Raw genomic sequence first — 26,342 nt, forward strand, 5'->3', positions numbered from 1 at the left:
CCGAACACCTGGGGGAACCCGTGCTAAGCGAACCGAAGACGATAGCTTGCTCGGCCGGTCCGGCTCCCGCTCCTGCAGACCCTCTCGTCGCATGTACACACCAGAGATTTAGTTCGCGTACACAATTACTACCAATAGTATCCTCATCCATGCTTCAGAACGCCTAGTCGCGCGGCCTCGATGATAAGGTCACGTTTAATTGCTTCAATGAGGTCGCGACCACGATGGCGGCCCACTCACTCCCGACCGTCCCCGAACTTCGCCCTACCAACGGCATCTCCATGATGGCGAGACCATGTGAGGCTGCGACGTTCCCTTAGACTGCGCGGTCTCGTACAAGTTGAGAGCGGGTATCGCCGGCGTAGCGCGATGAAGCTTTGAGTACTAGAACAAGAAAAGTGTATTAGAATGCTACTACGGGTACGTCGCGCGCGCGCGTTGTCTCTATGGAACAGAACGACTCGATCTAATATTGTAGCTCATGAACATCTCAAGAATCTTGAGTCAAACCGCACGCGCTACCGTCCCGTCCGCTGCCTCTGCCGCCGTCAACACGTTCAAAGCACACGCGTACGATTGAACCTATCCGTGCCAGATTCCCGCCCATATACCCGCGACGATGACGTCTCTGAAGCTTTTTTGGGCACTCTAGATACCTCACAAAAGGCTGCCAGGTGATCGTAAGCCCTGACAGGCGGAGAGCCGGAGCGAAAACTGGACTTTTCATAATGCGATGATCTGCGCTGAATGACTACAACTTGGACCGAGGCTTTTCAGTCACGTTCACGTACATGATCGCACGATCCGGTAGGACACCAGCCTGCCTTTCAACGATGGCAATTATAGGTCAAAAAGTCATAGATGACGGACGACTACAGGGTGAGATACCACGCCATTGTCGCAGGTCATGGCGGGGAATGAAATGGCGCGAGGTCTACATCCAGCACTTCCGGCACTTTCAATGGATGGAACACTCTTTGGTTTGCGCATCAAGTCTCGTCCTCGGCAGCCTCCGGCTTCGCTGTCGCACTCGGGCCAACCTATGTGAACTTGCTCAAGTCCTGGAATGGCCGCCTAGTCTGATATCGTGAGGACGCGTCGGCCCAGCATCTGTCCGACTAGACCGTGTCAACTGATCCGATCATCTACGAGCGTCTCAAGGCAACCCGACATAGCGATGCTTCATTGATCAAGAGCCAAAGAGGTGCGAGCCCACCAATCAGCACTGCGGATCTCTGCCGAGCTCGGTATTTTATATGATCCTTCTGGTATGGCGTTATGTTCATATCTCCGGGCCTTTTGGAGCGAGCTTCCCTCCACGGTCATAGTACGTTATTCCGATTGGTAGATTCGGACTCCATAGGTTGCCATTTCTCTCACGATATTGGCGTCGTCATAAGACATGCTTCCGTAAACAACATCGCCGCAGAGATGGCATCTCACATTCACGTACAAATACAAGTCTGCCTTCGCTGTTCTCAAGTGCAATATCGAATTCCAAAAGCCACTCAAGCCATTACCAAGAATGACTTCAACGGAACCTCATCCCGCTATCGGAGCGCTCGATCAGCTCCAACCTAGCAAATCACACGCCTTCGACCCTTCTGCCGATATCCCCTCACTCAATGGGAAAGTTATTCTGATCACGGGTGCGAACAGCGGCATCGGAAAACAGACTGCCATCGAATTGGCTAAGCACAATCCCGCGCAGATCTGGATCGCCGCTCGAAATGAACAGTCAGGCCTCGAAGCTGTGCAAGACGTCAAGAAAACGGGGTCCAGCGTTGACGTGAGATTTGTGTCCCTGGAATTGACGTCCTTTGAGTCGATCAAGGCGGCGGCCAAGATTGTACTTGCAGAAGCAGCTCAGCTGGATCTTCTGATCTTGAACGCGGGAATCGTGAGTGTCCAACTTTATTTCATCTCGACGATGGAACTGAACTGATATGCTCCTAGATGGGAGGACCTCCAGGCGTTACGGTGGAGGGATACGAGCTAGCATTCGGCACCAACCACGTCGGTCACGCATTGCTATTTGACATGCTGGTTCCACTCCTCACCAAGTCCGCTGAGACGTCCGCGACCAAGCCTCGAGTAGTTTCCGTCAGCTCGCGTGGCCATGCCTTCGAAGTCCCACCGGGAGGCATCGCATTCTCAACCCTGAAATCAACCCAGTCGGATCTCTCAGGGGTGACGCGTTACACGCAGTCGAAGCTCGCCAATGTGGTGTACGCACGAGAGATTGCACGGCATCACCCCTCGATCATCTCTGTGGCTATCCATCCAGAGGACGTAGCTACGCAGTTGTTCGACAAGGGTGTGCAGGGCGGTGGACCAGAGATTGAGTACCTCGCGCGAGAAGTGGCGCCGAGAGTGGGCGTAAGCTTGGAGGAAGGCGTCAAGAATGGGCTTTGGGCCATGACTTCTGACGATGTGCAGAGCGGCAGGTACTACGAACCTGTTGGCGTACTGGGCAAGGGCAGCGCTTTGTCTAGGGATAGGAAGCTTGGAGAGAAGCTGTGGAAATGGACGCAGGAAGAGCTTGAGAATCAGACCGTTTGAGCACAGTATCTCTCCATGCTAGAGTAGACATTGTCCTCACGCTGCAACTTAAGTGCGTGCGTTTGTGTCGACTATCTGGAGAAAATCATATCATGATAGAATGTTATCACTTCGCCATCATCGGTCCATTGCTGACAACGAAGGCTAACTGTATCAGTTAACGTATCCCAAGAACTTATCCGTACGTCATGAATCAGTTTCGAAGACGATTGAGGGAAAGTCTCAACGCCAGCGAAAGTCTGAGTGTCGGTGACATCAAAGCCGTCTTTCAGGAAGCGGGCTGTGAAAGCATCTTGCTCTAATGTCACAATTTCTGCGGCAATCTTGGACATCAACAGGCAACTCCAGCCGCCCTGGCTGAAGGGGATGGTGTTGAGTAGTCTGATGGCTTGTAATCGAATGCGACGGTCGCGGCATTTGAGAGCTGTAAAGAACAACGGAGTAGCTAAGTTGTCGCCAAAACTATTGCTCTCGGTTGCAGACAGTGAAGGCAACAAGTGCCAGATTTCCACCGAATGCTCCAGTATGGCGAGGAACTTTGCAGTATGGTCCTCATACCCAGATTCTGAGGTGCAGCCTATGTGACCCCACATGATGAGTGCCATTTCGTAATGATTGAGCAGTATCGTGTGTCCAACTTGGCGGTCGCGATCTTTCTTCCTCACGCAGAAGTTTGTAGACTTGTACGTTTTCAGCCAGTCCTGGAGTAAGCCCAGCGCCTGATTGTGGATGTCGACCCTCTTCAGTCGATCCTCACGCTCCGCTGCGGTCATTCGGAGGAAACGCCGCGAGATGAGCAGGATAGCGTGAACTAGTTTGTTCAGCGAGTGCCGAGCTTCTTCAATCGATTTGAAGGTGCGTGACGGCACATCTTCAACAGAAGACTGCACGAGGATGTCAATGCCGGGTGAGCTAGTCCCGAGGAATTGCGATTCTAGATGGAGCGATGCGAATCCTTGCATGATCTTGACCTGGTCGATATCCACACTTGTGCTTCTCTTCAGCAAAGTCAATCCATGCATGTTGACACATAGACTTTGGTGAACATCCTTCAACAGCCGCAATCCGCTCTGTAGATGCATCTCGGCCTGCTCAATCCTGCCTCTTACCTGCTCTAGCAAAGTGTACAGCAGACAGGAGACTAATGCGAGACCAGACATCGTCTTTCCACCAAGCCCAATCGCGGACTGGAGGTGTCGCAACGACTCATTGTAATGCCTCATGACAAGAAGCTCACATTTCAGCTGCGTGTAATCCGATGCCAAAACGGCGTTCTTATGCGCTGAGCTCAGCGCAATGGCCGCATGCGCGATGACAGGCTCGTTCAGCAGCGTAGGCATAACCAGCGCCGTCCAGAACCCCTCTGCCAGCCGACCACTCAAGTCGTGCACAAGGCGATGGTGAAACCAGTCCAGATATTCCTGGTCTTCATTGCGCAATTCGAGCTTCGCGGCCGGGAAGTGATGGTGCAGCGACGGGGTACACCTCTTTTTGCTACCATAGCGCTCTGCGTACCCGTTTCCTCCTCCACCCCAGATGCCGTAGCCCTCACATGTGCGACCTGTGGAGAAGCATCGCTTGCATACTGGCTTGAGCTCGTCGCATTTGACTTTCCGGGTTCTGAGGTTCGGTCAGATCTCTCTCATGATTTGCAAAGGCCCTATACCTGCAGGTACCACACCCTGAGCGTACTTTTCTGCGACTTGTCATATTCATCGCGTAGATAAAGTCCAAAGGGCCGACTGTAAAATACAAAAGGATGCAACATACAGAAAAGCGAGGAAACGACAGTATGTTGCTTGTACCGAGACCTGTAAGACGGTCCATCGGCACCTTCGTCATTGGTCAGCTCGCATCTCCTGGGCTTTGATTCGCCGATGCATGTAAGCGTACGAGAGCACCGTCCTCATGTTTGTACGCGCCACAAGAATGTAAAATGTGTCTTTCAGTCTGCTGGAGGCCTGATTTGCATAGAGACCATCATTTGTTCGCGCTGACGAAATCCGTAAACCTCTTTGAGTTTTGTTTCGCTGGAGCCAGGCTTCGTCGGGATAACCGTAATGCCGTGTTTCTCGGAGTAAACCGACGGATTCAGAATACTCCGACAACCACCAATCATATTCCGACAGCTTATCGCAGAGCCTCAATTCGGACCCTGAACCTGTAATCGCTGTAATCTCAAACAGTATAAGATACCCGCGCCCTCATTCCGCATGCGCTATTCAAGTACTGAGGTGCGCACTCACTTTGGATTTCCCCGGTCGTTCCAGAGGGGAGTTGCGAAGTCGGTGTGCGAGACCCACTTCTCCGCTGCTTTATCCTGCGGGAAAGTTGCGGAGAGAGGTTGTAGGGCTGTAGGGCGTGGAGGTGTAACCAGATAAGAAGCCCGTTGCACCCGGAGGCGGAGCATAAGTACTGGGCTCCTACGCATCTGGGATATACTAAGGGTAAGTTGCATTGCTTTCTCCGTGTGTCTCCGTGTACTGTGATTCAGTCTGCTTTCATTACCGTGCAAATTACTAGCCTTTGCGTCGTTACCCATTCTCGCATGCATCAGTTTCCTATAAGTCTTATTTTTTTTTTCCTTACGTCTTCTTCTTCTATTCAGTCTACTGGAGTATGTCGTCAGTTTTGCATCTCTTTTCCTTGACAATCGATGTCTCTATCAAACACAACAACAGCTTTTCTTGACGCCCAAAACGCACCGACCATAACCTGATGCAACCTACTCGTCGATATACAGCCAGACTAGGTAGATTACGACTCAATCTCAACCTGCGACAGCTTGGGTAGATCGTCCGGAAAACTGCTGTTGTTACAGCTACACCAATGCCGATTGATCGACATGAATGCCGACTGCGCCGCGAAAGCGAATATGGCACCTGTCAAAGCCTCGCAGGACGCGCCCAGCAACGAGGTCAGTATGGGCCAGCAGGCACGACATACACCTCGCATTCACCCAGTCTCACGTTCTCCCTCAAGGCAAGAAAGAGCCGTGAAGCTGTCGCCAACCCAATCAGTCGTTCGACATGGCCGTCTCCGCTAAAGCTTCATCACTACTACACTCAAGGATGCAAAATACAACAAATATTTGAACATTGTAAGACATTCGCATTGAAATCATGCATATGCATCGCTAAAAGAACAAGACCAGAGCACCATCAAATCAAGCCTCTTCCTCCAACAGCCACTCTTTAGTGACCACCGCTCGAGTTGGAGTTATCCGCGCACGACCAAGGGCTGGTGCCACCATCCTTGTTGTACGAGTCAATGATGCCGACGATCGAACCATACGTACCACCAATGAGGAGGAACGTGCCGGCGACGATGACGAAGATGGACCATGCGACCATGCCCTTCCACTTCCAGTCGCGGTTGGACCGGTGCCAGTTGTCGTACAGCCACATGCAGCCCATGGGTTGGAAGCTCATGAGGGTGCCCAAAAGTGCGCCCACGAGCGAGACGAGGCCACCGAAGACGGGAATCGCAGACGCAATGATATAAGCAGTCAGGGAGACGGCGCCGGTGAAGCCGAACCAGGTGATCCAGTGCTTAGCGGTGGGGTGGTTGAGATGCTTTGTTCCACGCAGAGTACGGATGAAGAAGTACTTGGCGACGAGCTGTGAGAAATCAGTACATTGTCCGTAAAGAGCGAAGGAGAAGAGAGATGGTGTAACTCACATGAGTGACCAGGATGACGGACGCAAGAAGACCGGGAAGCGCGAGTCCGTAGCAAATCTTCTTCATCAAGACACCGGCGGATCCCAGCGCAGGCGATGCGACGTACGATCCGCAGTAGTAGTACACGACGACACCGATGGCGATGTAGATGGAGGTCATGACGAATTGGCACAGCGACAGGGCCTTGAAGTAGTCCTTGTGGTCTTTCATCTCGGACACGACGTTGAAGTAAGCAGGAATACCGCAGAACGCGAAGACGATACTGGATAGAGCAGCCGCGGCCTCAGCGAAGGTGGGCGACTTGAAGAGCTCAAAGTCAGATTGCCAGGGGCCGAATTGAGGCGCCGCAGAAGGGCGATCCTGGATGCCGACTGAGATGGTAAGGGTAATGACTGTAGTGGTCAGAGCACATTCTTTGGTGCGGAAATACAGGAATACTCACTGGCTGACATGATACCAGCAAGACCAACCCACGCAATCCAAGAGAGCTTTCCCAGTGTCTTGATCGAAGCAAGTGCGAAGCCCACAAAGCAGGCCACAGCCACAAAGACAGCAGTACACGTGCCATGCTCAGACAACGAGTTCAATCCGATGGAGATACCCAGCATACCGGAGCCAGCGACGCACGTCCACACTGTTGTTTGTCAGTCCACATGCTCGACTCTGGGGTGTTCTGGAGAACCATGTTTCCATAAGGTAAGGACCCACACAAAGCGAACGCCAAACCGAGCACCTCGCGGCCGGCGCGCCCAAACAGCTTCTGCCCCACATCCTCGATACCGTACGTTTCAGGATGACGCATCTTGAATGTGCCGACCATGTAGCCAGACCACAGTGTGATCAATCCGATGGCAAGCAGCGAAATGATGCCTGGGATGAGACCTAGGGCATCGAACGCAGCGGGAATGGATAGCACACCGAGACCGATCTGTGTCTTCATCATGATGATGGATGAACCCCACCAGCTGACCTGCTGGGCGTCAATATGCGTTAGGTAAGAATGGCAACATGGAGACATACGCTGCGGTAGTTTGGTCCTCCCTCGACAACCTCACCGAAGACGGCATCAGTCTGGCCTTGCGCGTTGGTTTCCTCTGCCTTGAGTTGGCTGCCGTACTCAATGTCGTCGCCCATCTTGTCGTTGGAGAAGCCCATGTCGTTTTGATGTTCCGATCCGGGGTATCAATAGGAAATGGCACGCGAGGATGAGTATTGCCTCGAAGGACGACAGTACGCGTTATATGCAGAAATCGTCGGGCCGACCGACATCGGCAGGCACAGACCCAGGAAACGATGTGGAGGTCGCCCACGGCGCGCTCATTGTTTCCCCAGGTGCGTAGCGGTCCCTCCGTCGCCGTGGTGGACACTGGTGGTTGATGCTTTTGCGCGGGCGAATGAGCGTGGAGCCGCTAAAAACCGAGACAGGCTGGCTTGGAGCCGCATCGAGCCGCAAAATTTTGGTGCAGGTACAGCGAGGTTTCGCCGGACCAGGCCCAAGACGGTTAGCCAACTCCATTTTTCACATGGTCGGATGTCGCCAGTGTCAAGCGCCCGTGGATTGCAAGTCGAGTGCGTTCGAGAGCACTCTGGGGGAGCATAGGAGCATGTCGCCATGCACCATGTGGCGTGGGCAAGCTTCAACACAAGGCCGCTTCACCACAGCTGCGTGTAACGATAAGCACGAGAGCCAGGACCGGAACAGGGACCAAGCAAGTCGGACCAAGTGAAATAGACGCTTATCTTTTGTGGATTTCTGGGCATACGTTGTGGGACGAGGGTCCGTTCAGCTCCGTTCAACAATGCTTTCTGAGATAGCGAATTAACATGACTACGTCATCCTTGTTATATTTTCAAATGAATTGTGTCAATATTGATGGTATGAGTGGGTGCGCATATAGATAGCAGAGATGGGATGCGCATATATAGGAGGTTGTAGTCGCGTGAGGATGGCGCATGAAGTGATGGTTACAGTAAACCACTTTCAAGTCGCATCAAGTCGCAATGGTATACAAGTCGGCTTCAGAAGGTTGTAGTTCGAAATCAGGGTCTTGAGCGCCTCCATGCGACACGGTATTGCTGTATTGTTGTATTCTGGCTTCAAGATCGTAACTAATTCAAACATCGTCGTGTGGTGATGCAGTACATGATATGGTATGCCGCAATGCCGTTAGTCGTTGTACGGTGGTATACAGCACTAGGAAGTGATTGCGATGGGCGTACAAGACGCGGAGAAATTCACGGAACATGACCATAGGCGTCCGAGCGTATATGCTCGACACGAGAGCTTCGGAGGAAGGATCCCGGAGAGATGCAAGTGGGACATGGATACTCTCCACACGCAATTGCCTCATGAATCGAAGGACGGACAGCTACGCAGTGAACTCCGGGGAGCACGGCTTCTAGAAGGATGGTAAGGCATGACGAAAGCGCGGTTGACGCCTGGGCCGACCCAGTGCTGCGGACGCAACCTGGGGCAGATTTACTGTTATGTAAAGAATCGGAGGATGCGGAGCATCAATCTGGGGACAGGTATTGTCGTTAGGTAAAAGGTGCAAGGTATGCATGGTAGCGCAGAGCCTCAATCTGGGGCAGGTGTTGTCGTTAGGTAAGACGTGTGGTAGCGTGCGAAGCCCCTGTGGGTCGCCCCGACATGGCGAGGGTCCCCAAGGAGCCACTACTGCTCGGCTCTACGTAGCACCTGTCTCCAATGCTCTCACGCATCTTGCCCTTCTGGTTCTCCATCGCGCGCTCCTTGAGCCGGTCGTTGGTCTTACTGACCCCAACGTATTGTACCTGATAGCCCTTCAACCCCAGGGTCGCACGACTCCTACGCGAAGATTGGCGTCGACTTGTACGGAATGTGCAAAGCGGAGACTAGTCTGGGGTCCACGCTTGCGAATGTCGCTGCTGGAAGATCGGGGAAGCTTTGTGGAGTCGAGCAGAATACGGGGCGAGGATGTGGGTTGGGTCGTCTTTGGAGAGGAGGGGCAGTGTGGAGGCGGCTGTGGGCGCTGTGTCTTTCGATGCCAGATGGGTCGCTAATGAGGAGACCGCCGGAGGCCGGGAAGATGTTGGTGCGTCGCTTGCACAAAGTATCGCGGCGCCGTGGTTATGGCTCTGGGCCGGGGTTCTCGTCGTCGCTTGTGTCGTCACCTGAGGGGAGGACGTTGTCTTCACCGTCCAAAGGCCGTCGTCGAGATCGTTTCAGAAGCCGCGCATGCGCCATGATGGGTAAAGGATCCTGTCTTCGTCGCTGATTATGGGAATCGTGTGTGTGCGTACGATGTGCTGTTCAGCGGCCGCGACTGTATGGGGGTCGAGTCGGGAGCGGGGTGACGAAGTTGTCTGCCTTGCGACGCGCACGCTGGATCAGGGTAAGACGACGTTGTAGGTGCGAGCTTCGGTGCCCAGGCCAACCTAGCAGATTGACATCAAGCGCGTGTTCCCGTTTCCAGCAGATGCTGGTGGAATGAACTCGATCCTGGTAGGCTTCCAGCTCACGGCCTGACGCGCGAGCATGTGGGCGTGTGTGCATCACACGTGATCTGCGCTAGTGAGTAACCCGCGCGAGCAACATCAACATTCCCCACGTACCTGGGAATAAATTCATGGGCGCTGTAGAGAGGCGTCGCATGCAGTCGTAGGACGCAACCAAGGATATCCGGGCTGTGCTGGACATAGCAAGTGTCACGCCCACGCAAAGAAGGCCGACACTCCGGGTCGGAGGCCTAAAGAGCAGTAACAACACAGTCGGATCGGATGCATCACTATGTCTGATCGAACGACATGTGAGGAGTTTACAGTTTTCCACCCCTGCAAGCCTTCCACATTCATCATGTGTCTTTGGCTTCATGGGGAACAATGAGGGCATAGCGCTGATCAGGTCTCTAAACGATTGCGGCTATCCTAAGTGCAAGTAGGCTGAGTCTAGATGGCAGTGTGCGACTTGGTCTACTGATATGGGGCCCTTCCACACCTTGTACGAGAGTACGAGTACGTTTGATTGAATCGGTAGGCATCGCAGCGCCGCAGCTGCAGATGTATGAAGGCCATAGCTGTCGTCACTATGATCTTCCTGCTACCTACATTTTCGCCACTCTCTTCGCTATGCCTTTGCTGGAATGGAACGATCTAAAGGTCGCGCAGCCTGGTCATGAACTCTATCGGGATTTCTCTCTACTGGCTACCGCGATAGTGCGTTCAGTGTGGCATACAATGTCATCTGAGCGGAGTGCGTTCGCTGAAGCATGGTAGTTGATAAGGGTGAACAGCGAGCAGACGCGACAGAAGCAGGAACATAAGAACCTATCTACGGAATGGGTCCCAGTTTGATTAGACTTGCCGCGGCGCACACGTATGACTCCGAGACGCGTGGCGTACACAGCTGTGACACAGATGACAGCACTCGTCTGCGGCCGCTTTAATGAACATAATCCTGGGCAGCTCCGAACACACAACCTAACGCGAAAGCACGTGAACACGTGTTCATCACCCGAGAGCCCTACGAACAGCGGAAATGTACTTATCTAGTCGCTGAAGACTCAAGCAAGTCGTAAAACCTGAGAGCTATCTCAGTGTGTGGAACGCATCGCGCTCGATTCATGTCTCGCTGATGCGACGTAATTCATGCGTACTTCGGTATACATCGTAAGTAGCAACTCGCAAGATAAGACGTATTACGATGTTCGTTGCCAAGACTCAAAACGCCGACGTCCGTCTTGGAGTTGTCTAGCTACACCGAAGAAGCCGACATTCCACCATCGCACTGCGGACTGCAGGAAACTGGACATGACTTCAGGTTCTGCGGCGCCAGACGACTTCGCTGTCTCCGACCTAGCCACACTGTCTACCCATGCTGTGCGTGCCAGTCTCTTCGAAACATGTCTTGGGAACATCGTAGCCCCCCTTCCTGGAAGATGACGACGCCTCGCTCGCAGACGATCAGAGCACGCTCGCCGAACGATATGATATGACCTCGCTCACCTCCAAGGCCAGCCTGAACTCGCCCGCGAACCAGTTCATCGCTGAATTTTTGTACTCTCGCGTCGACATGAGATACTCAGTATCAAGCCGCCCGTCATCGCCTCAAGCTCGAGCAACACTCCGTCGCATCCATACCCATACCCTCACTACTTCTCAAAGTCCTACCAAGCTCCCGAGCACGTGCTCGATTATAATTGCTACATGAGGCTCGCGCGCATGTGGGAGGTTCGGCGGTACCTGCCGCGCGTTTCCCGAAGTAAGCCCTTAGTCATGCACTTAGTTGCCCACCCGATCTTGCTGAGCCTCAAGACCTTATGCGTCCCATGGTATCTATCGCGGCGGCCAACGCCCTCTATTTGTTAGAACCCAGGCCGATTCACACATATCGTCGCAACATTTGTGTTCACACATGTAATAGAGAGAAGGTCTTTGGGAACATATGTACGGGTCACTGCCACGCGAGAATGCGATAAGAAATCGGATAGGGGGGCTTTGAGGCTACTCCGACTCCACAAGAGGATGATCTAGGATCATGTCAGTAGCGCATACATTGCGACGCCGCAAGAGCTCACCGCTGTTGTGTTCTTCCATCAAGATAAATTCACGTACGTTGCACCTTTGACTTCGATTAGTATGCAATATAAATCCCGGTCGGCCAGAATCGCTAGCAAGTGACCGCTTCATACTTGTGAAAAGAACCTGTCCGTGCGCATCATCGAGCGTTGTGTATATATATGCGTTGATCTCATCGTAGTGTAAGTACCTCGACGATATACCATTGAAGACTCAAGTACAAACCGCAGCGTCCTTACTAACTAACCATGAAACTCGTTACCTCGATTCTCCTAGCCTTTGCCGTTTCTGCCCAGGCTTCCTGGTGCAATGATGGATGGGGTTTGCCCGCAAACACTGGATGTCCCGACTCCTATGTAAGTAATATGATGACTAGCAGGAAAGCGTCTTACTGACTGCTCGTAGCCCCACTCCTTCTGCGTAGGCTTATAGGTTATCGAAAAGAAAAAGATTCAAGTCCTAACACCCAGACAGTGCGGAGACGGTGACGATGCTAGATTTCCTCGGGAAAGAACTTGCGCACAGCCTATAAGGAATGGACTTTATGTCCAGGACAGTTGCAGCGGCGGTGTAAGTCTCAAGTGCAGCTATCGCAAGAAATGAATGACTAACAGCTATGTGATTAGTTTATCAAATGTGTTCGTATTCCAACACTTGATTTATCTCTGGATCTCTGATATACTAACATGTCTAGTGTTAACTGCACTACGCCTGTTAAGAAAACTACGTCTGCCTTCTGCAACTACCTACAGCAGGGTGATGATTGTTGGACTTGGGTAGTGAGATGCGGTTAGCGACTTATCGCGGTTGAGGTTGAACGGTTCCGGACTCTCGGGCTCGCAATCCTTGCTCGTCGATTCGATGACTCTGTACACCGAAAGTGCTCCCACTCTTCTGTAAATCGATTCAGCGACGTTCACCGGTATGATCGCAATGCCAGTGTGCGGAGTAACCATGACCACTTCACAAGATTCGCACACGTCAATATCGAAGTACACACTCCCATCTGCGAGCCTGTCGTCTGTCATGCGAACCTTACACGCTCTGCTTTCACTTGATTGCTGCGGCGCTATGTCAAATACAGCAGCGACCGGTGCTCTTATCCTTGCAAATCCTTTCGTTAACTCCCCAAGCCGGTTGACTCCCTTGGGCGTGACGTCGCAGTCTAGCAGTTCTGCACACAACCCCACGCCAGGATCATTTTCGAGAAGTGTGTATATCACGACTCCCTCGACGGATGCGAAGGACCAGGTTGGAGCCCTCCAAGGTATAGCTCTCTGTGGTGGCTTTGGGAACAAGACGTACATATCCCATTCGGGTTGTTGCAAGCGCCATAGCAAACCCTGCAAGAACCAGTTCTTCCATATGCCAGCGACACAGATATCTCCAGTGAGCTCTTCCAGTGCCGAGATGACGCCAGAGAGTGCGGGCAGCTTGTCGGATTGGAAAGACATGTTCCGGGATGTGTATTCCTCAATCAAGACGAACCATGCCCTTCGTTCTAGATCAGAAGCCATAACGTCATGGTGACGATGACTCCGTCTCGTCGACTCAATGTGCGGTACGTTCTCCAAGTTCTCGACCAAGCTCTTGAGTCCATGGGCAATGCTTTCCAAAAAGATCTCTCTACGGACTGAATCTTGGAATCCATCTTCGGTATTACTCATCTCCGAGCATTCCCATGTCATCTTGTAGCTAGCGAACTGTATCGTGCGGGACGCTAGTATACGTTCTTGCAGGACCCAGACTCGGCTCAGAAGAGGTTCTTCCTATGTTGCGTCAGCTTCCTGGAGTGCGGGGCGAGCGACTCATAGTTGTGGACGTACTTTTCGCATAGTGATTGACTCATCGACTATCGATTCCATAGCCCCCGGTGACATGGTCAAGTCGTCGTAGTAAAAATACAAGTCAAACGACCCTTCGTCATCTGCGAAGGAGACGACGCGACGTTCTCTAGCCTTACGCGCATGCAAAAAGCCCTCGCCGCAGTGACTCGCACGCGTAGCAGCAAGAGTCAAGTACGCATTACTGTATACACCAGCCATTCGAGAAGCCTCTCTCTCCCAGTCAGCTTTATCGTCTTGAACGATGCACAGACAGTCTGCCCAAAGATAGCGAATGCCTAGATATCTAGTGAGAAATATCGCGTCTCGAAGAGTTTCAGGAAGTTGCATGTATTTGATGCCTCCGTCTTTTGTATGCTTTTTCAGGTTCGTAGAGGTCGTAGTATATGGCAGGGCTTTACCCCAGCAATAGCTCAATGCGATGTATTGGCCTTGACTATCTGGACCATTCTCCACAAGCTTGAGTGTTGCATCCGTAAGCAGGGCACGTGGATCACCTGCGACACCCTCGAAGTCATTTCCTTCCGGTAGTGAATGGAGGTCCAAGAGGCGTGTGGGCAACTGAGCATCGCTATTTGTTGATCGTTGGCATTTTGGATGGTGGTTGTTGCAATCTTCGACCCATGTTGCCATCTTGCCAAGCACGTAGGGGTGCAATGAGTCCTCGATGATCTCGTGCCTGTCAAAGCACTCTGCTACGGAGCTATCTGGAAACCACGTATCAACTGCAGCTCACGTGCCTAGATCAAATGACCGTACCTGGAGTTGTGTTGTACCAGAAGTTTCCACTTAGACGCACTTCTGGCTTTGTGTTTCCCAGGTACACAGTTACGTGTGGGAGTGCTCGGGCCTGTAGCCATAGGCTTCTTATGTCGCCGTCCTTGTAGTTGTTATGATAATGGTAGCTGCTGCTCAGATGGCTGGAGATGACTTGGCAGAAAGCGCAGTTCCTGGCCCCATCCTGTAATCCGGCAAGGCTCTCATGCCATCTAACAAATGGATACTCGTCTTCTCTGTTGGTCACAGCCCATGGCAGTCGAAACCACTGGAACTTGTCGTGTACGGATGTATCGCCCTGAAGAAGCCTCAAGATATTGCGAATCGGCAAGGACTGACATGTATCACAGAAAGTCATCTTTGCCTCGAGAATCGTGCGAGATGCTGTGATGAGCGAGGTACGAACAAGCTTGACCAGGGCACGCAGAGGGATGTGCCCCACCTAACATATCAACACGACTGATAGGCGAAAGTCAGCTTTATCCTACAAGCTAAGGCGAAAGATGCATCGCAACCAGTCATTTTCATGAACTCGATCCGTCGCAAAAGCGCTGCAGAATGAACAACAAGGTGATGGCATGCACCTTGAGGCATAAAGGCAGTGATTTCACGAACCAAGCGCACTCGCGAACAACGCTTGGTTGACATTGCGGTTGCCAGTCATGGCGTGAATCTCAGTGTTGGTGGGAGGTGCGGGTGCGGGTGCGGGGCAAAGGACCCGCGACCCGCGCTGTAAAGATCACCACCTGCGGTTGATACTACGCGCATCAAAAGCCGTCGCGATGGTGGACCTCGCAGCTTGCTCCGTCGCGACAGTCCAGCATGCGATACAACACGAATCCATTGTACGAAGCTCGCACCACACTTCGATAGCCTCCCAGCGTCGCTACCTGTCTTTGAAGACTCTGGGCCGCTCCACGCCGCGCTCGCCATTTCACGACGAAGGCCGCCGCCACTCACGGTTACCGCAAACCGAACAATACACAGGGAGGATGTACAACCAAAAAGTCTAGGTACAGCTATGGGGAGAGTCAGGCGTCCCGACAACACGGGTCCGGTACGGTCGCCTTGCGCGTCGCGCGACGTTCATGGACCATAACCATGTCGGTTTGGTCGAGCGCCAAGTCAGCCATCTTTGCCATTGGAGACTCGCATTTATTGAGGTATCGAATGCTGAATCTTATATTCCGCTCCTGCGAGCGACTTGCACGAAGCCAGTCTGCCCCTGCCAGCCGCAGTTTTGTGGTCGCCAATGTCTACAAGCTTTCGTCACAACAATACCAGGCGGGATGCAGCCGAGCATGACGTACACCGTCGACCATGAGCATACTATAATGAACCTCGAGCCTGTGCTCCGCACCGGTATCTGCACCTCTCAATCTCTGTATATATGTTCTGTAAACGTGCTGGTCCTTCGCAGGCAGTACCGGCGATCGTGTCATGAGGGGGACATGGCCGGCGAACAAACTAATTCAGGGGCACAGCTGAAAGCCTCGAAGTTTTGAAGCCGCACAATGCACACGCTATATTGGCGCAAGCCCATCGAGCCGCCTCGAGCACCAGCCTATCGCCCAGTACGAATGGGTGCTTGAAGCTCAAAGCTGATCATCGCTTCGGGCTAGACCGCAAGGGCTTAACCCCATCGAGAGGACACTATCGATAATTGCCGGTACACGTGTGCGTCGGCGTCCGCCATGCAAGCCACAAATACTGTACGAGGCTGATGGGAAATGACTTCTTCTAGCCAAGTCAGAATCATGTGCATACCGTAGCTTCGATTTGGCCTGCGCTTTCAACACGCTTTGACTACATGCTGTCATTCCTCAGCGCAGGCATCGTTGTCCTAGTCGTCTATGTCAGTGTAGTCGCTCTGCCGTCGCTGTCCCCGCGTTTCCAGACCAACATTTTTGCATTGTTAGCCTCATCTCAGCTGGACAAAATGCGCTTTCAACCGCCATGGCGTACGCATCATGAATTTAGCAATGCTCGTTGCCAGTGCCTACAACCTAGACCAGCAACCACCTCTCGGGCATGGCGAGGCTATCTCGCATCCATGCCAGCACAAAGAGAGGGAAGAAGGTATATAAGTTCCACCAGCACCGGACGGAAGAGAATGTGTACAGCCTGTCCTTTGTATCTCTAAACATCCGGGGTTCTCAAAACCAGAATGCGTTACTCGATAGCCGCCTCCGGCCTTCTTGGCCTTGCCGCCGCCCTTCCTCAAAGAATAAACATTGACGCTGCCTTGGCTGTTCCTACGCCATCGATTCTGGGTCCCAACATTGAGGCTACGAAGCCTGCGGAGACGACTTACAACCCTGTTGCTGCTGCTTCTGCTGTTGCCGCTGTCGTTGAGAGCGAGGGTGTTATCGAGAAGCGTGATAGTCTCACGGTGGGGAAGCGTGATGCTTGTGATACACAACCTCTTGGGTAAGAAACTTATGAAAACATGGACGGCATTCATCTGACTTTTCCAAAGCAATGGCCCTACTATCTCACCTGACACTGCCGCGGCATTCTCCTCGGCTGCTGAGTTGAGTGAGATCGCTCAAAATGCCGGAACTCCGTCTGGTTACCAGCAGTCTTTCGTAGACAAGAGCGGAAGCTCCCAGCAGATCGGCTACTTGACCTACAAGACTTTCCCGACTTACGACGTCCAGGGCTGCGCTGATGCCTGCGACAGCGAGAAGTACTGCCTTGGCTTCAACATCTACTTTGAACGCGACCCGTCGCTCGAGCCTGGACCCAATTGCCCCAACCCCCCTTCCACCACCAATATCAAGTGCTCTCTCTATGGATATCCTGTCGCGGCCAAGGCGGCCACCAATACGGGTCAGTGGCGTCAAGACTTTCAAGTCGTGATCGCTGGTAGCAACGGCTATTCCAAAACCAACAAAGGTCTGCCAAGCGTGAAGGACTTCAAGGCCCCGACAAGTCTACCAGCCGCCATCAATGCACCGCTTGACAATGGTTATGATACCTACAATGGCATGCGACTTTTCAACGATAATCCATTCGACCCTTCGCTATGTGCTGCTGCATGCGAAGCCCAAACGGAATACGATATGGCACATCCCGACTCCGATGGCACTTACAAGCCTTGCAACTTCTTCACTACCTATATCCTCACTCAGAACGGCGTCCCTCTCGGCACTTACTGCGCCTTCTACACACGCTCCTGGGACCCTAGCTACGCCGTCAACACTGGCTACTACGCTGGCGACGATGAGTACAAGGTAATCAACGCTGGCTCGTACGAAATCACTAGTCCCAACCTTTCGCCTTCGCCCTCTCCATCGCCTTCGCCCTCTCCATCACCGTCGCCTTCTCCGTCGCCATCGCCTTCCCCATCGCCATCTGCTGTCGATATCACCCCAACCCCAACCCCGACTCCCACGCCTACGCCGACTCCCACTCCTACCCCCGCTCCGACGCCGTTGAATACTTGCGGAGGCATCAGCCCCAGAAAAAGTGCCACGATACCTCAACGAACCATCATCATGGGCAGCGGCGCCAACTTCGAGCGTTCTCTCTGCAACAGCTTCTGTCGCAGCCTGGGTACCTGCCGTAGCTACGGACTCTCCGGTCCAAAATGCGAATTGTATCCTCTTCCTGTCGCGCAGGTGGCAAGGCTTAGCGATGCTGATGGCGCGGCAACAAGTGTTTCGTATACGTTTTATGATATTGGGTGTGCGTAAAGCGATGGGGAGAATTATCATCCGTTTTGGCCTCGAATGCTATAGCGTAGCCTCGCGTGATTTAGATTCTATCATCGGATTTTCTTCTGCATAGCTCTTTTGCACATGAGCTACCTTCGAGCGATCATATTGTCTTCTTTCAGATTCTACCTTCAACGCGTGTTTTGCCTCTCCGCATTGGCGTAGGCTCTACATTTCCGCTTTTAGCTCCTTGGCCTCTTCATCTCTTCCATATCTGTTCTCTTACGTTTCTTACCTCGTCTTTGTTATTACATTACTTATGTAACACACTTAATTCAATGGGTATCACAAAACTGTCCAACGTAATGATTTCCTCATTTCGTCCAAGCAAGCGAATAGGGAAGAATGAACATTTGAAGTGCTCCAACGTCTTCTTCTTTGTAATTAATGTCGCTGATAACTATCAAGGGATAGGAATACAGATCTCGTTATAGACAAGCTCAGTAGTCGTTATACAGGGATCTTAGTTCGTGCTGAAGAGCTTTGAGATTCAAGGGTGTTGTAAGCGCCTCAACACTACTGTACAGCAGCGTCTGTCGCCGTAGAGCTAAAAGCCCGATTGGGGTGAAACAACGCCCGCACTACCTATCACTTAGCGTCTGGAAGCGCAGCATATTCGCTATACCCTGAACCTCCTTTTGTGCCTACTTGCGGTCCACGTCGTACTCATACAGAGTGAGCCGCACTGTTAAAAAGATGAGAAGGAGGCTGCCTATCATGTATTTGCAAACCGTCACTGATCTGCGTTTTGTTGTAGTTTAGTGGCTTACGTTATTGAGGGCGATTCCAATGGCAGTAAAAAGGGGCTTGAGAATGTCATCACGGTCACGAAAGCAATAGCGATCGCTTCGCACTAGGTATGCCTTCTGTGCTAAAAGTGACACAAGCTTGGCGCCACAAGCTATGTGAATCCTGTTCGATGGAGCTAGAGTCAAGCGCCAGTCTCAAAAGCCGACACGAGCAATCGTATCGTTCTCGGTGCAGGAGCAGCCGAGACAAGGCAGGAAGGCTGCTGGAACTTCACTTCGCTGGAAGCAAGGCAGATGGCGCTATGACTCACTGACGACCGCAAGCACTTTGCAAAATCTTTCGACTGAGCGCGAGACTGTCTCGACAGGAACCGTGCCGCAGTGGCGCGTTTTGTTTGACAGTGAGCAGCTTACGCTTCTCATGGTGGATCTAACGATAGGGCATCGTGCTCGGTATTGCTACTTGCAGATCATGAGAAGATCGAATAGCATAAACCGTACACCAAATACTCAACTCCTTTCCAATTCATTCCCATCTGTCGTACCTTCACTTCTATAGAGGCAGAGACATCGCTCTCCGCTTTTGTGTCGGCTTACCAGCCATGTCCTTTGTATCGTGCAGGCATTTATGACTACACCACCTCTTATCCATCATACTCAACCTGTCCCAAGCCTTGACTACTACCTCGTCAGCGTGTGCCTTGACATCTACTTCTGCCTCGTCTTTCCCCTCGACTAGACGCTCCTTGAACTCCACCAACTTCTCGTTACAATCTTCATTGAAGGCGGCGATATGATCCTCCTTGAGCATAGCAAAATCAAGCCTCGTGTCATCAAGGTGTTCCTCAAATTCAACGCTAGCTGAGTTATGAAGTTCGGAGACTTGCTCGTAGGCTTCATCGAGGGCATCAGTCAAGAATTTTTGAAGGTGGGTCTTGGTAGCAGTGCTTATAACAGTTCGGATGACTGCCGCCGGCGTGGGTTTCTTGTTTAAAGTTCGACGGTGTTGTGCGAGCGTGTCCGCGCTCTGGCTGGACCGTGGTGTCGGCGATAAAGAAGGCGACGGTGAGGGGTCAGCAAGCATGCCTGGAAGAAAGTCTTGCAGAATGCTGGGAAGTTGTTCGCGCAGCATGTCCGGAAGCACTTTCTGGACAGCGGATGTGACAATGTCTTGGAAAATATCCACTTGCACGGTGGCGGTGGACGAAGGTGTGGACTTTGAGCTAGGTGACGATGGGGAAGAGGCGTGTTCTGTTGGCGACGGCACGCATGTGGGATGTTGGAGGAGGCGCTTCGGTGGAGGAGAGTCGGGTGTCAAGCTAGTGCGAGCTAGACGATGCGCGTCAGCAATATGTTGGTGCTGTATCCGACTAGAAGACTTACTATGTCTTGAGCGCTTGTTTGACACTTGCGCATACGAAGGCGGGGCGTCATATATCGCGTCTTCGAAAGGAGGGGCTCCAGCTACCGCGTCCTCAATTGAAGGTACAGCTTTGGACGTCCAGTCTCCAGTGGGACGATGAGGTCCAGATTTGGCACCCTGAATAGAGCTGAAAATTGACCAGTCTGCCTGCCGATACAAACGGGCGAATTGCGGAATGACCGGAACTCCAGTGAGTTGCCGGGAGGCCTCGACAGCACTTCGAAGCCTGGCGAGGTTTTTCTTCCCAAGCCAATTCGTGTCGAACACAATGCGCACATCTGTCGCCCTGGCCAATGTTGAGAGCTTGTGGAAACTAGTTTCAAGGCTGGACATCCCATTGCCAAAACTGTGAGGGCACCATACAGAACAGGGTGTTTTGAGTGTCAGCGACAGCGTTCGCAGCCGGGGTTGCCCATGCCGTGCGATGTCGTGCAACGACCCATCTGGGAGGGAAATATCAACATCTCCAAGTGAGGTCTTGCCAGGCATCAGATTGTCACCTTCATAGCGAAGGGTAAAGAGTTGCTTGTCGTCAAAGCCATGAATTGAATAAGAATGTTCGAGCGACACCACGAAGTGCGCGTCCGAATGCAGGATCTTTAGAGAGCACGGCCACAGCACAGATACATCATTTGCAGAATATGCCAATGCGGCCACGCCTTCCTTGCGAACGAGACTAAGGACCATTGTTCATTAGTTCCCTCTACAGTAGACGTTTACTTAACACTACATGACCCTTTTGCAACGAAGCAGGCGATATGCAGCGGCAAAAGAAACCCTCCCACCCGGGCTTTCGCGTCGGTCGCAAAGAGCAGCCCTAACTCTGTCGCAGCAACACCCGCCAGATCGTGGACCACTAAGCCCGCCTTTCCCGCACTGCCTGTGCCTTGCTTGAGTATCGCCCCGAAGATACGCGCATCGAAAACGCGTAGATCGCGAATTCGACCCGACGTGTCAGAGGCCTTGCTGTGAGGATGGCGTACTGGAGCTAGGCGCCAGGCAGTAAGAGAAGGGCGGTTCAGCGGCTGACGGCCGGCGGCTGGAGGCGATCGCGTGCGCGTGCGCGTATGCGTACAAGATGGTGGAATTTGTGTGACAGGTAGAGATACGAGCGGAGGTCGAAGTTGTGGAGATGGAGACGGATGGATGGAGATAGAGGTGGAAGGGAGGAGGTTGGTGTTCAGCGCTGGGTGGGCCGGCCTTCTAGCCCCGGTTTACGCGGCCTGGGCGCTTGGCGTTGCGCTATGCCTTGTACATCATGCTTCGCGAAATGGTGCGCATCTCGAACAACACGAGTAAAGCACGATCTAAGATTGCGAGCCGCATTACGATTCGTTCAGAGAGCAAAGAGCTTCTCTTCATATCTGCAACAAGAGAGTATCTCAGATCAGAGGAACTACAAGCTGTGCTAACAAGCCTAACCAGTATGACAAGAACGTTCGGGCGCGAATATCTCCTCAAAGGGTATCGCGTTACTTTATCGCGACTGAATGGAACTCGGCATAGGAGATAAGCGAGCTCGCAGCAGTTATTTAGAACACCAGCGTACTACCACAATCCTAAGCATACGCCTTATGTAGAGAAATGACCTTCAACACCCACACCGAAAACGATCTTCGGATTCCGCCACAAGAACACATCGATATTGATTGAAGTCGCGTTGATTGTTGTTGCGGCAATCGTGAGCGGGAGCGTTGGGCGCAGTATAGCGATTGAAAACTCAGTGTCAAAGAACGAGCAAGCCGCACAGCGATCTGCGCCAGCAACGCCCACGATATCAGCGATGCCTACAAATGCAGTAACACTCACAAACTCTATTCTAGCTAGTAGCTTTATCTTAGTAGTATGCATTCTTTTAACTGCGGCCTCTATTATCTGTATCAGCATAAGCTGTCCACTATCATTAGTTGTATAGGATAGTAAGAGATAACCCTAATCGTTAAAAAAAGGATTATAAGTGTAAATACATAGATAGAAGGTAGCTAAGGCGGGTACAGTACAGCATTACCACATTGTGACTTGTTCACACATCAGGATAGGTATGCCCGCGTTGTTCGGCCATTTGTCCTTATACGTGCGGTGCAACTTTCAAAATCTTGATTCTATGTTCCTCGAGCTGTTGTAACACAGACACACCTTGTGTCCTAAGTTGATGCACAGCTTCGTTTCAAACGCGCTACTGGAGAAACAATGCACAGTACAATCACGACCAAGATGTATGGCAAGACATTTCGGACCGGGACTGTATTTGTTTAAACACGGTGTTGAACTGTGTCATCTACAGAGGTAACAAACACAAGTCCATCGCCTTAACTACCACTTCCATTCATGTCGCCTTTCCAATCTCCGCTGTCAAAGATGTTGGCGCTGTGCCACAAGCGCAGTGCCCGCTTTAGTAGTCGCTACATCAAGGCTTCTGTTAGCTAACGGTTCTTTAGGTGTAAAGGAGTTCCGTTAGGTGCAAACTTACCAGCCAATACCCCTGTTGTTCTGGGGCTTGCATGCGATACCGGCAGGGCAGTACCAGTTGCAAGGTCCTCCGCTGATGTTGACCTGGCACCATCCCCAGCAGAGGTGCTTGTCGGCGCGTTCAGCCAGCTTGGTGGTAAAGGACATCTCAGTGTCAAAGGTTGCGGGATCGTAGGTCACGGAATCGATGGGCTCCGCCTCAACGGGCGCGGCGAGAGTGAAGCTCACAGAGCTAATGAGGAGAAGAAGGGCGGTCTTGGAGTACATCATGATGGATGAGAGAGTGGTGATAGCAAGATGGATAAATTGAAGTTGGAAGTGGTGGAGTAGATGTTGGCAAGTAGATCAAAGACTGTTGCGTTTGTGGATGAGGATGTCTCTGTTTGCGCTGGCATCCACCCATATTTATACACAAAGACCGGTACATTCATCAGATCTCAAGATGACAGAGTATGGCATCTTTCACGTAAGAGGCTTTGGTCATGGCCGGTGATCAAGACGAGTCTCTGTCTGTGATGCTCCTCAAGCTGCATAAGGAGATCCTTTTCGCGAGCGCGAGGCTGCATTCCTTGCTACGTTGCTGCCATCCTCGTATACGGCAATGCATGTGAGTCGACCTGTGATCGCTGTGATACTGCAGACGGGACAGCGAGACAACCTATCGATTGCTCCTGATCCAATTCGGCATCCCCGAGATCGACGATCACGACTAGTATACACAGGTCACAGGTTTGGTCACAGTATAGGCAGCCCATTGGCAGTGTTGGTGGCTTTCTGAATTTCTTGTTATTGGCGACGCGCTGTTTCTTTGGTGTTGAAAAATATATTGAGGCTGTTGGTCGGTTGCCGATTGTGCAGCCTCGCGGACACCGCGGGATGTAGTAGGCGGGCGCAGCCGCTAGCGTACGTCGTGGTCTTTTGGCCGTTGCTTAGTGGGCCAGTCGACTCAGCCGGATCAAGGCACACTACGTTGGTGAAGGAGACCAATCAAAGACAACGGCGTGCTACAATAAATCGGCACTGTAATAATATCGCTCACGCAGCTACAGCGATGATGGTTCAGATCGTCGGAAACAGGAATCCATCGTTGTTCACCTCGTATTTAGCCGAAAAGTTAAGCTAATACTCAACCCGCCTTGGTTCACATGACCTTGAGAGGTTCGAATTCTTTCCATTCACCTAGAGTGATGCCGTCAGCTCTGCTCAGTTCCCTTTAAAATGATGTGTAACGCAATTATGCATTTCAGACCTCTTCAAAATCGTTCGGTAGTTACAGGGATACGACTCTCCTGAAGCTTAGGCAGAGCTTGGCGATCTTTCCATAGCCACGGGACGTGATCCAAGATCCCGTTGCCAGGCTAGTTTGATTAGGGTGCCACTTACGGCAAGATGCATGTTGCTGCTAGATTGTAGGATTATTGTAGGATTCCTACGGAACTTGCCGTATGCTCTCGACTTCCACCGGCAATAACAACAGTGATATCAGCCAATGCAGTGTGTCGGGAGAACACTGAATTAGCGGGGGGGTAAAGAACACCGGCAGTAACATCGAGACGCTGTAGGAGCCATGTCCTGCTTCGTCTCGCCCTCGACTCTCTAGGTGTTTGTTCGGATACTTGCACTGTAGGCAGATTCTCGAAGTTTACAAGCCAGTCCAACATATATGTATTCCTGCACCAAGGATCCTGCACATTCGTGCTGTTGTGTCTTGAGTGACACTACCTTCAGGCAATGGCAACAGTGCCAGCACAGTCACATGCTATGTATCCAGGGCTATGCGGGCACATCGAAGACGATGCTGCTCTGTGGTATCATCAGTAAGCGGCAAAGGCTGATACAAACATAGAACTGCTTATTGTCTGGACATCTACGACTAAGGGTGCTTTCAGAGCGAGCGTTCTTAACCCATCAGCTAAGTCTCAGTAGGGATGGTTGATTTTTCGGTTTCTGCAGCAGTAGCAGTGCTTGATCATAAACCGCTTTTTGTTGGTGTCTATCGAGATAGATAAGCTACACCCTTTTAATCATCTCCATCACCCCGATCACCTCCATACGATCCATATCCATGCCCTACTCCGGTACTATGCCAGTGTGATCACTACAGTTATTGCACCAGAAGCGCTCGGTAGCTCATAGGCAGGACTATTATGTAACACTACAAATTGCAACCACATTTCCTCCCCTTCGAGAATGGCATGTTGCAAAGTCCAGCACACGTGTTAATTCTTTCCCATTTGCCATTGACGCAGTGTAGCTACAGATCAATCAGCCAGGTTATCAATTGCATGACAGGTATAAAGTGGCAGTTGAATTGTTACATGGAGCACAAATCAAAGATATCGGGAAGGGTGACTTACAGTATGCTTCAAATTGTTGCTGCATCCGTACCAGCCTTCGTTCGAGCAGGATTCACCTCGATTGCGGCTGTTGCCGACCTCGCAGGGGTATTTGGCAGCAAAAGCAGTTGGAAGCAGAGCGCCGCCAAGCATCAATGTGGCCATGACTGTCGTGAAGAACTGCATCTTGGGAAAAGGGAGGAAGCTCGACGGCAGTTGGTATTGAGAGGTTTGATGTGAACGAGGATTTGTGTAGGTATCGTATATGTGAGAGAGTATGGGCTGTCGGACGATGAAGAAACCGAGGAGCAGCTCCATGGCTCTTATATAGATCACTTAGATGCTCTGACCACGAACAGCTGAGTTCCGTGTTGGACAGCCTAGAGGCTTGGACCTGCACACAGCCTTCTTGCGCTCCTTCGCGCGACAGGAATGAAGCAGCTAGTCTTGACCGAGCGGCGTATGTTTTGCTGTCCCAAACTACCTCTGGGCCGTTCTGATGCATGCAGTCGCTGGATGCCTTGATTAATCTCGAGAGGGTTCGGATTGTCCCCCAGAGTGGGGCATACGATGGGAATTTGCAGGACGTTCAAGTTCTTTCAGGCTAGGTAGAGGCCGACAGTAAGTCGTTGTAACGATGCGAAAGGCTCGTACAATGACCTCATGTCTTCTGAGCACTCCTGCAGTCTCAATGGTGAGGTATGCGGAAACACTCTGTAGTGTATAGTTTACAGACAAGTGATAGACATGGACCGTTTCTAGAAGTCTGATTGCTAGACCCACTACATAGACTCGTAGCAAAGGATCGTGAAGCTTCCCATAGTACCTTCTGCATTAGCTTGTCAGTTCTGCGATCTGCGGACTGGAACGGCACGAGCGGCAGGTTATGGGCTCGATCGATCCCATCCAATTGAAGACGATTACGTCTAACCGCCTCGATCCTTAGCTACATCCTTCGACGTTATGCGAACTTGTGCCAAGGCGAGGCTACCGAGGCGTCCAAGGCGGGCAGCCCAGACATAGCGGTGAGTTCTTCGCATTCGCTACGAAAAGATTACAATGACAACTTCATACAGGGTACAACTGGCAATGAACCCCCTTCTGGTATGGTATGAGTAGTGTGCGTAGCGCTCAAGCCCCCTGCAGGAGGTGCAGTTGCAGCTCATGTTGGCTGTTGGTACAATTGTTGCCAAGGGGCGGCATTCGCATTCGTATTCTCCTCGTAC

The 26,342-nt window shown here is 51.9% G+C and overlaps 11 protein-coding genes across 11 annotated transcripts; 5 read left to right on the forward strand and 6 right to left on the reverse strand.

The window, feature by feature from the left end:
• Positions 1 to 1,525: 1,525 nt before the first annotated feature.
• On the forward strand, positions 1,526 to 2,562 carry GT037_010009 (uncharacterized protein; the record flags this gene model as incomplete). Its single annotated transcript, XM_038935056.1, has 2 exons — positions 1,526 to 1,900; positions 1,957 to 2,562. The coding sequence occupies 2 exons, from the start codon at positions 1,526 to 1,528 to the stop codon at positions 2,560 to 2,562; spliced, it is 981 nt and encodes a 326-aa protein (XP_038782147.1).
• A 185-nt stretch (positions 2,563 to 2,747) lies between these two features.
• Positions 2,748 to 7,398, reverse strand: GT037_010010 (uncharacterized protein; the record flags this gene model as incomplete). Its single annotated transcript, XM_038935057.1, has 7 exons — positions 2,748 to 4,182; positions 4,809 to 5,105; positions 5,827 to 6,182; positions 6,244 to 6,635; positions 6,686 to 6,877; positions 6,952 to 7,213; positions 7,264 to 7,398. Coding segments are annotated over 7 exons (3,069 nt in total), but the record flags the coding sequence as incomplete, so codon positions are not given.
• A 368-nt stretch (positions 7,399 to 7,766) lies between these two features.
• Positions 7,767 to 7,970, forward strand: GT037_010011 (uncharacterized protein; the record flags this gene model as incomplete). The annotated part of the gene is made up of 1 exon (XM_038935058.1): positions 7,767 to 7,970. One exon carries the CDS (start codon positions 7,767 to 7,769, stop codon positions 7,968 to 7,970), a length of 204 nt encoding a protein of 67 aa, XP_038782149.1.
• Positions 7,971 to 8,383: 413 nt separating this feature from the next.
• Positions 8,384 to 8,646, forward strand: GT037_010012 (uncharacterized protein; the record flags this gene model as incomplete). Its single annotated transcript, XM_038935059.1, has 2 exons — positions 8,384 to 8,459; positions 8,498 to 8,646. Coding segments are annotated over 2 exons (225 nt in total), but the record flags the coding sequence as incomplete, so codon positions are not given.
• Positions 8,647 to 9,047: 401 nt separating this feature from the next.
• GT037_010013 (uncharacterized protein) lies at positions 9,048 to 9,260 on the reverse strand (the record flags this gene model as incomplete). The annotated part of the gene is made up of 1 exon (XM_038935060.1): positions 9,048 to 9,260. A coding segment is annotated over one exon (213 nt), but the record flags the coding sequence as incomplete, so codon positions are not given.
• A 2,787-nt stretch (positions 9,261 to 12,047) lies between these two features.
• On the forward strand, positions 12,048 to 12,499 carry GT037_010014 (uncharacterized protein; the record flags this gene model as incomplete). Its single annotated transcript, XM_038935061.1, has 5 exons — positions 12,048 to 12,155; positions 12,205 to 12,219; positions 12,274 to 12,369; positions 12,426 to 12,437; positions 12,494 to 12,499. The coding sequence occupies 5 exons, from the start codon at positions 12,048 to 12,050 to the stop codon at positions 12,497 to 12,499; spliced, it is 237 nt and encodes a 78-aa protein (XP_038782152.1).
• Positions 12,500 to 12,545: 46 nt separating this feature from the next.
• On the reverse strand, positions 12,546 to 14,778 carry GT037_010015 (uncharacterized protein; the record flags this gene model as incomplete). The annotated part of the gene is made up of 3 exons (XM_038935062.1): positions 12,546 to 13,568; positions 13,626 to 14,350; positions 14,403 to 14,778. The coding sequence occupies 3 exons, from the start codon at positions 14,776 to 14,778 to the stop codon at positions 12,546 to 12,548; spliced, it is 2,124 nt and encodes a 707-aa protein (XP_038782153.1).
• A 1,809-nt stretch (positions 14,779 to 16,587) lies between these two features.
• On the forward strand, positions 16,588 to 18,118 carry GT037_010016 (uncharacterized protein; the record flags this gene model as incomplete). The annotated part of the gene is made up of 2 exons (XM_038935063.1): positions 16,588 to 16,850; positions 16,900 to 18,118. The coding sequence occupies 2 exons, from the start codon at positions 16,588 to 16,590 to the stop codon at positions 18,116 to 18,118; spliced, it is 1,482 nt and encodes a 493-aa protein (XP_038782154.1).
• A 1,323-nt stretch (positions 18,119 to 19,441) lies between these two features.
• GT037_010017 (uncharacterized protein) lies at positions 19,442 to 20,644 on the reverse strand (the record flags this gene model as incomplete). The annotated part of the gene is made up of 2 exons (XM_038935064.1): positions 19,442 to 20,217; positions 20,272 to 20,644. 2 exons carry the CDS (start codon positions 20,642 to 20,644, stop codon positions 19,442 to 19,444), a joined length of 1,149 nt encoding a protein of 382 aa, XP_038782155.1.
• Positions 20,645 to 22,663: 2,019 nt separating this feature from the next.
• Positions 22,664 to 23,050, reverse strand: GT037_010018 (uncharacterized protein; the record flags this gene model as incomplete). Its single annotated transcript, XM_038935065.1, has 2 exons — positions 22,664 to 22,727; positions 22,782 to 23,050. Coding segments are annotated over 2 exons (270 nt in total). The 3' UTR covers positions 22,664 to 22,726.
• A 2,060-nt stretch (positions 23,051 to 25,110) lies between these two features.
• On the reverse strand, positions 25,111 to 25,434 carry GT037_010019 (uncharacterized protein; the record flags this gene model as incomplete). Its single annotated transcript, XM_038935066.1, has 1 exon — positions 25,111 to 25,434. One exon carries the CDS (start codon positions 25,432 to 25,434, stop codon positions 25,111 to 25,113), a length of 324 nt encoding a protein of 107 aa, XP_038782157.1.
• Positions 25,435 to 26,342: the final 908 nt, after the last annotated feature.

The sequence above is a fragment of the Alternaria burnsii genome (assembly GCF_013036055.1).
Source record: "Alternaria burnsii strain CBS107.38 chromosome Unknown 121, whole genome shotgun sequence".
In the NCBI taxonomy this organism is placed as follows: Eukaryota; Fungi; Ascomycota; class Dothideomycetes; order Pleosporales; family Pleosporaceae; genus Alternaria; species Alternaria burnsii.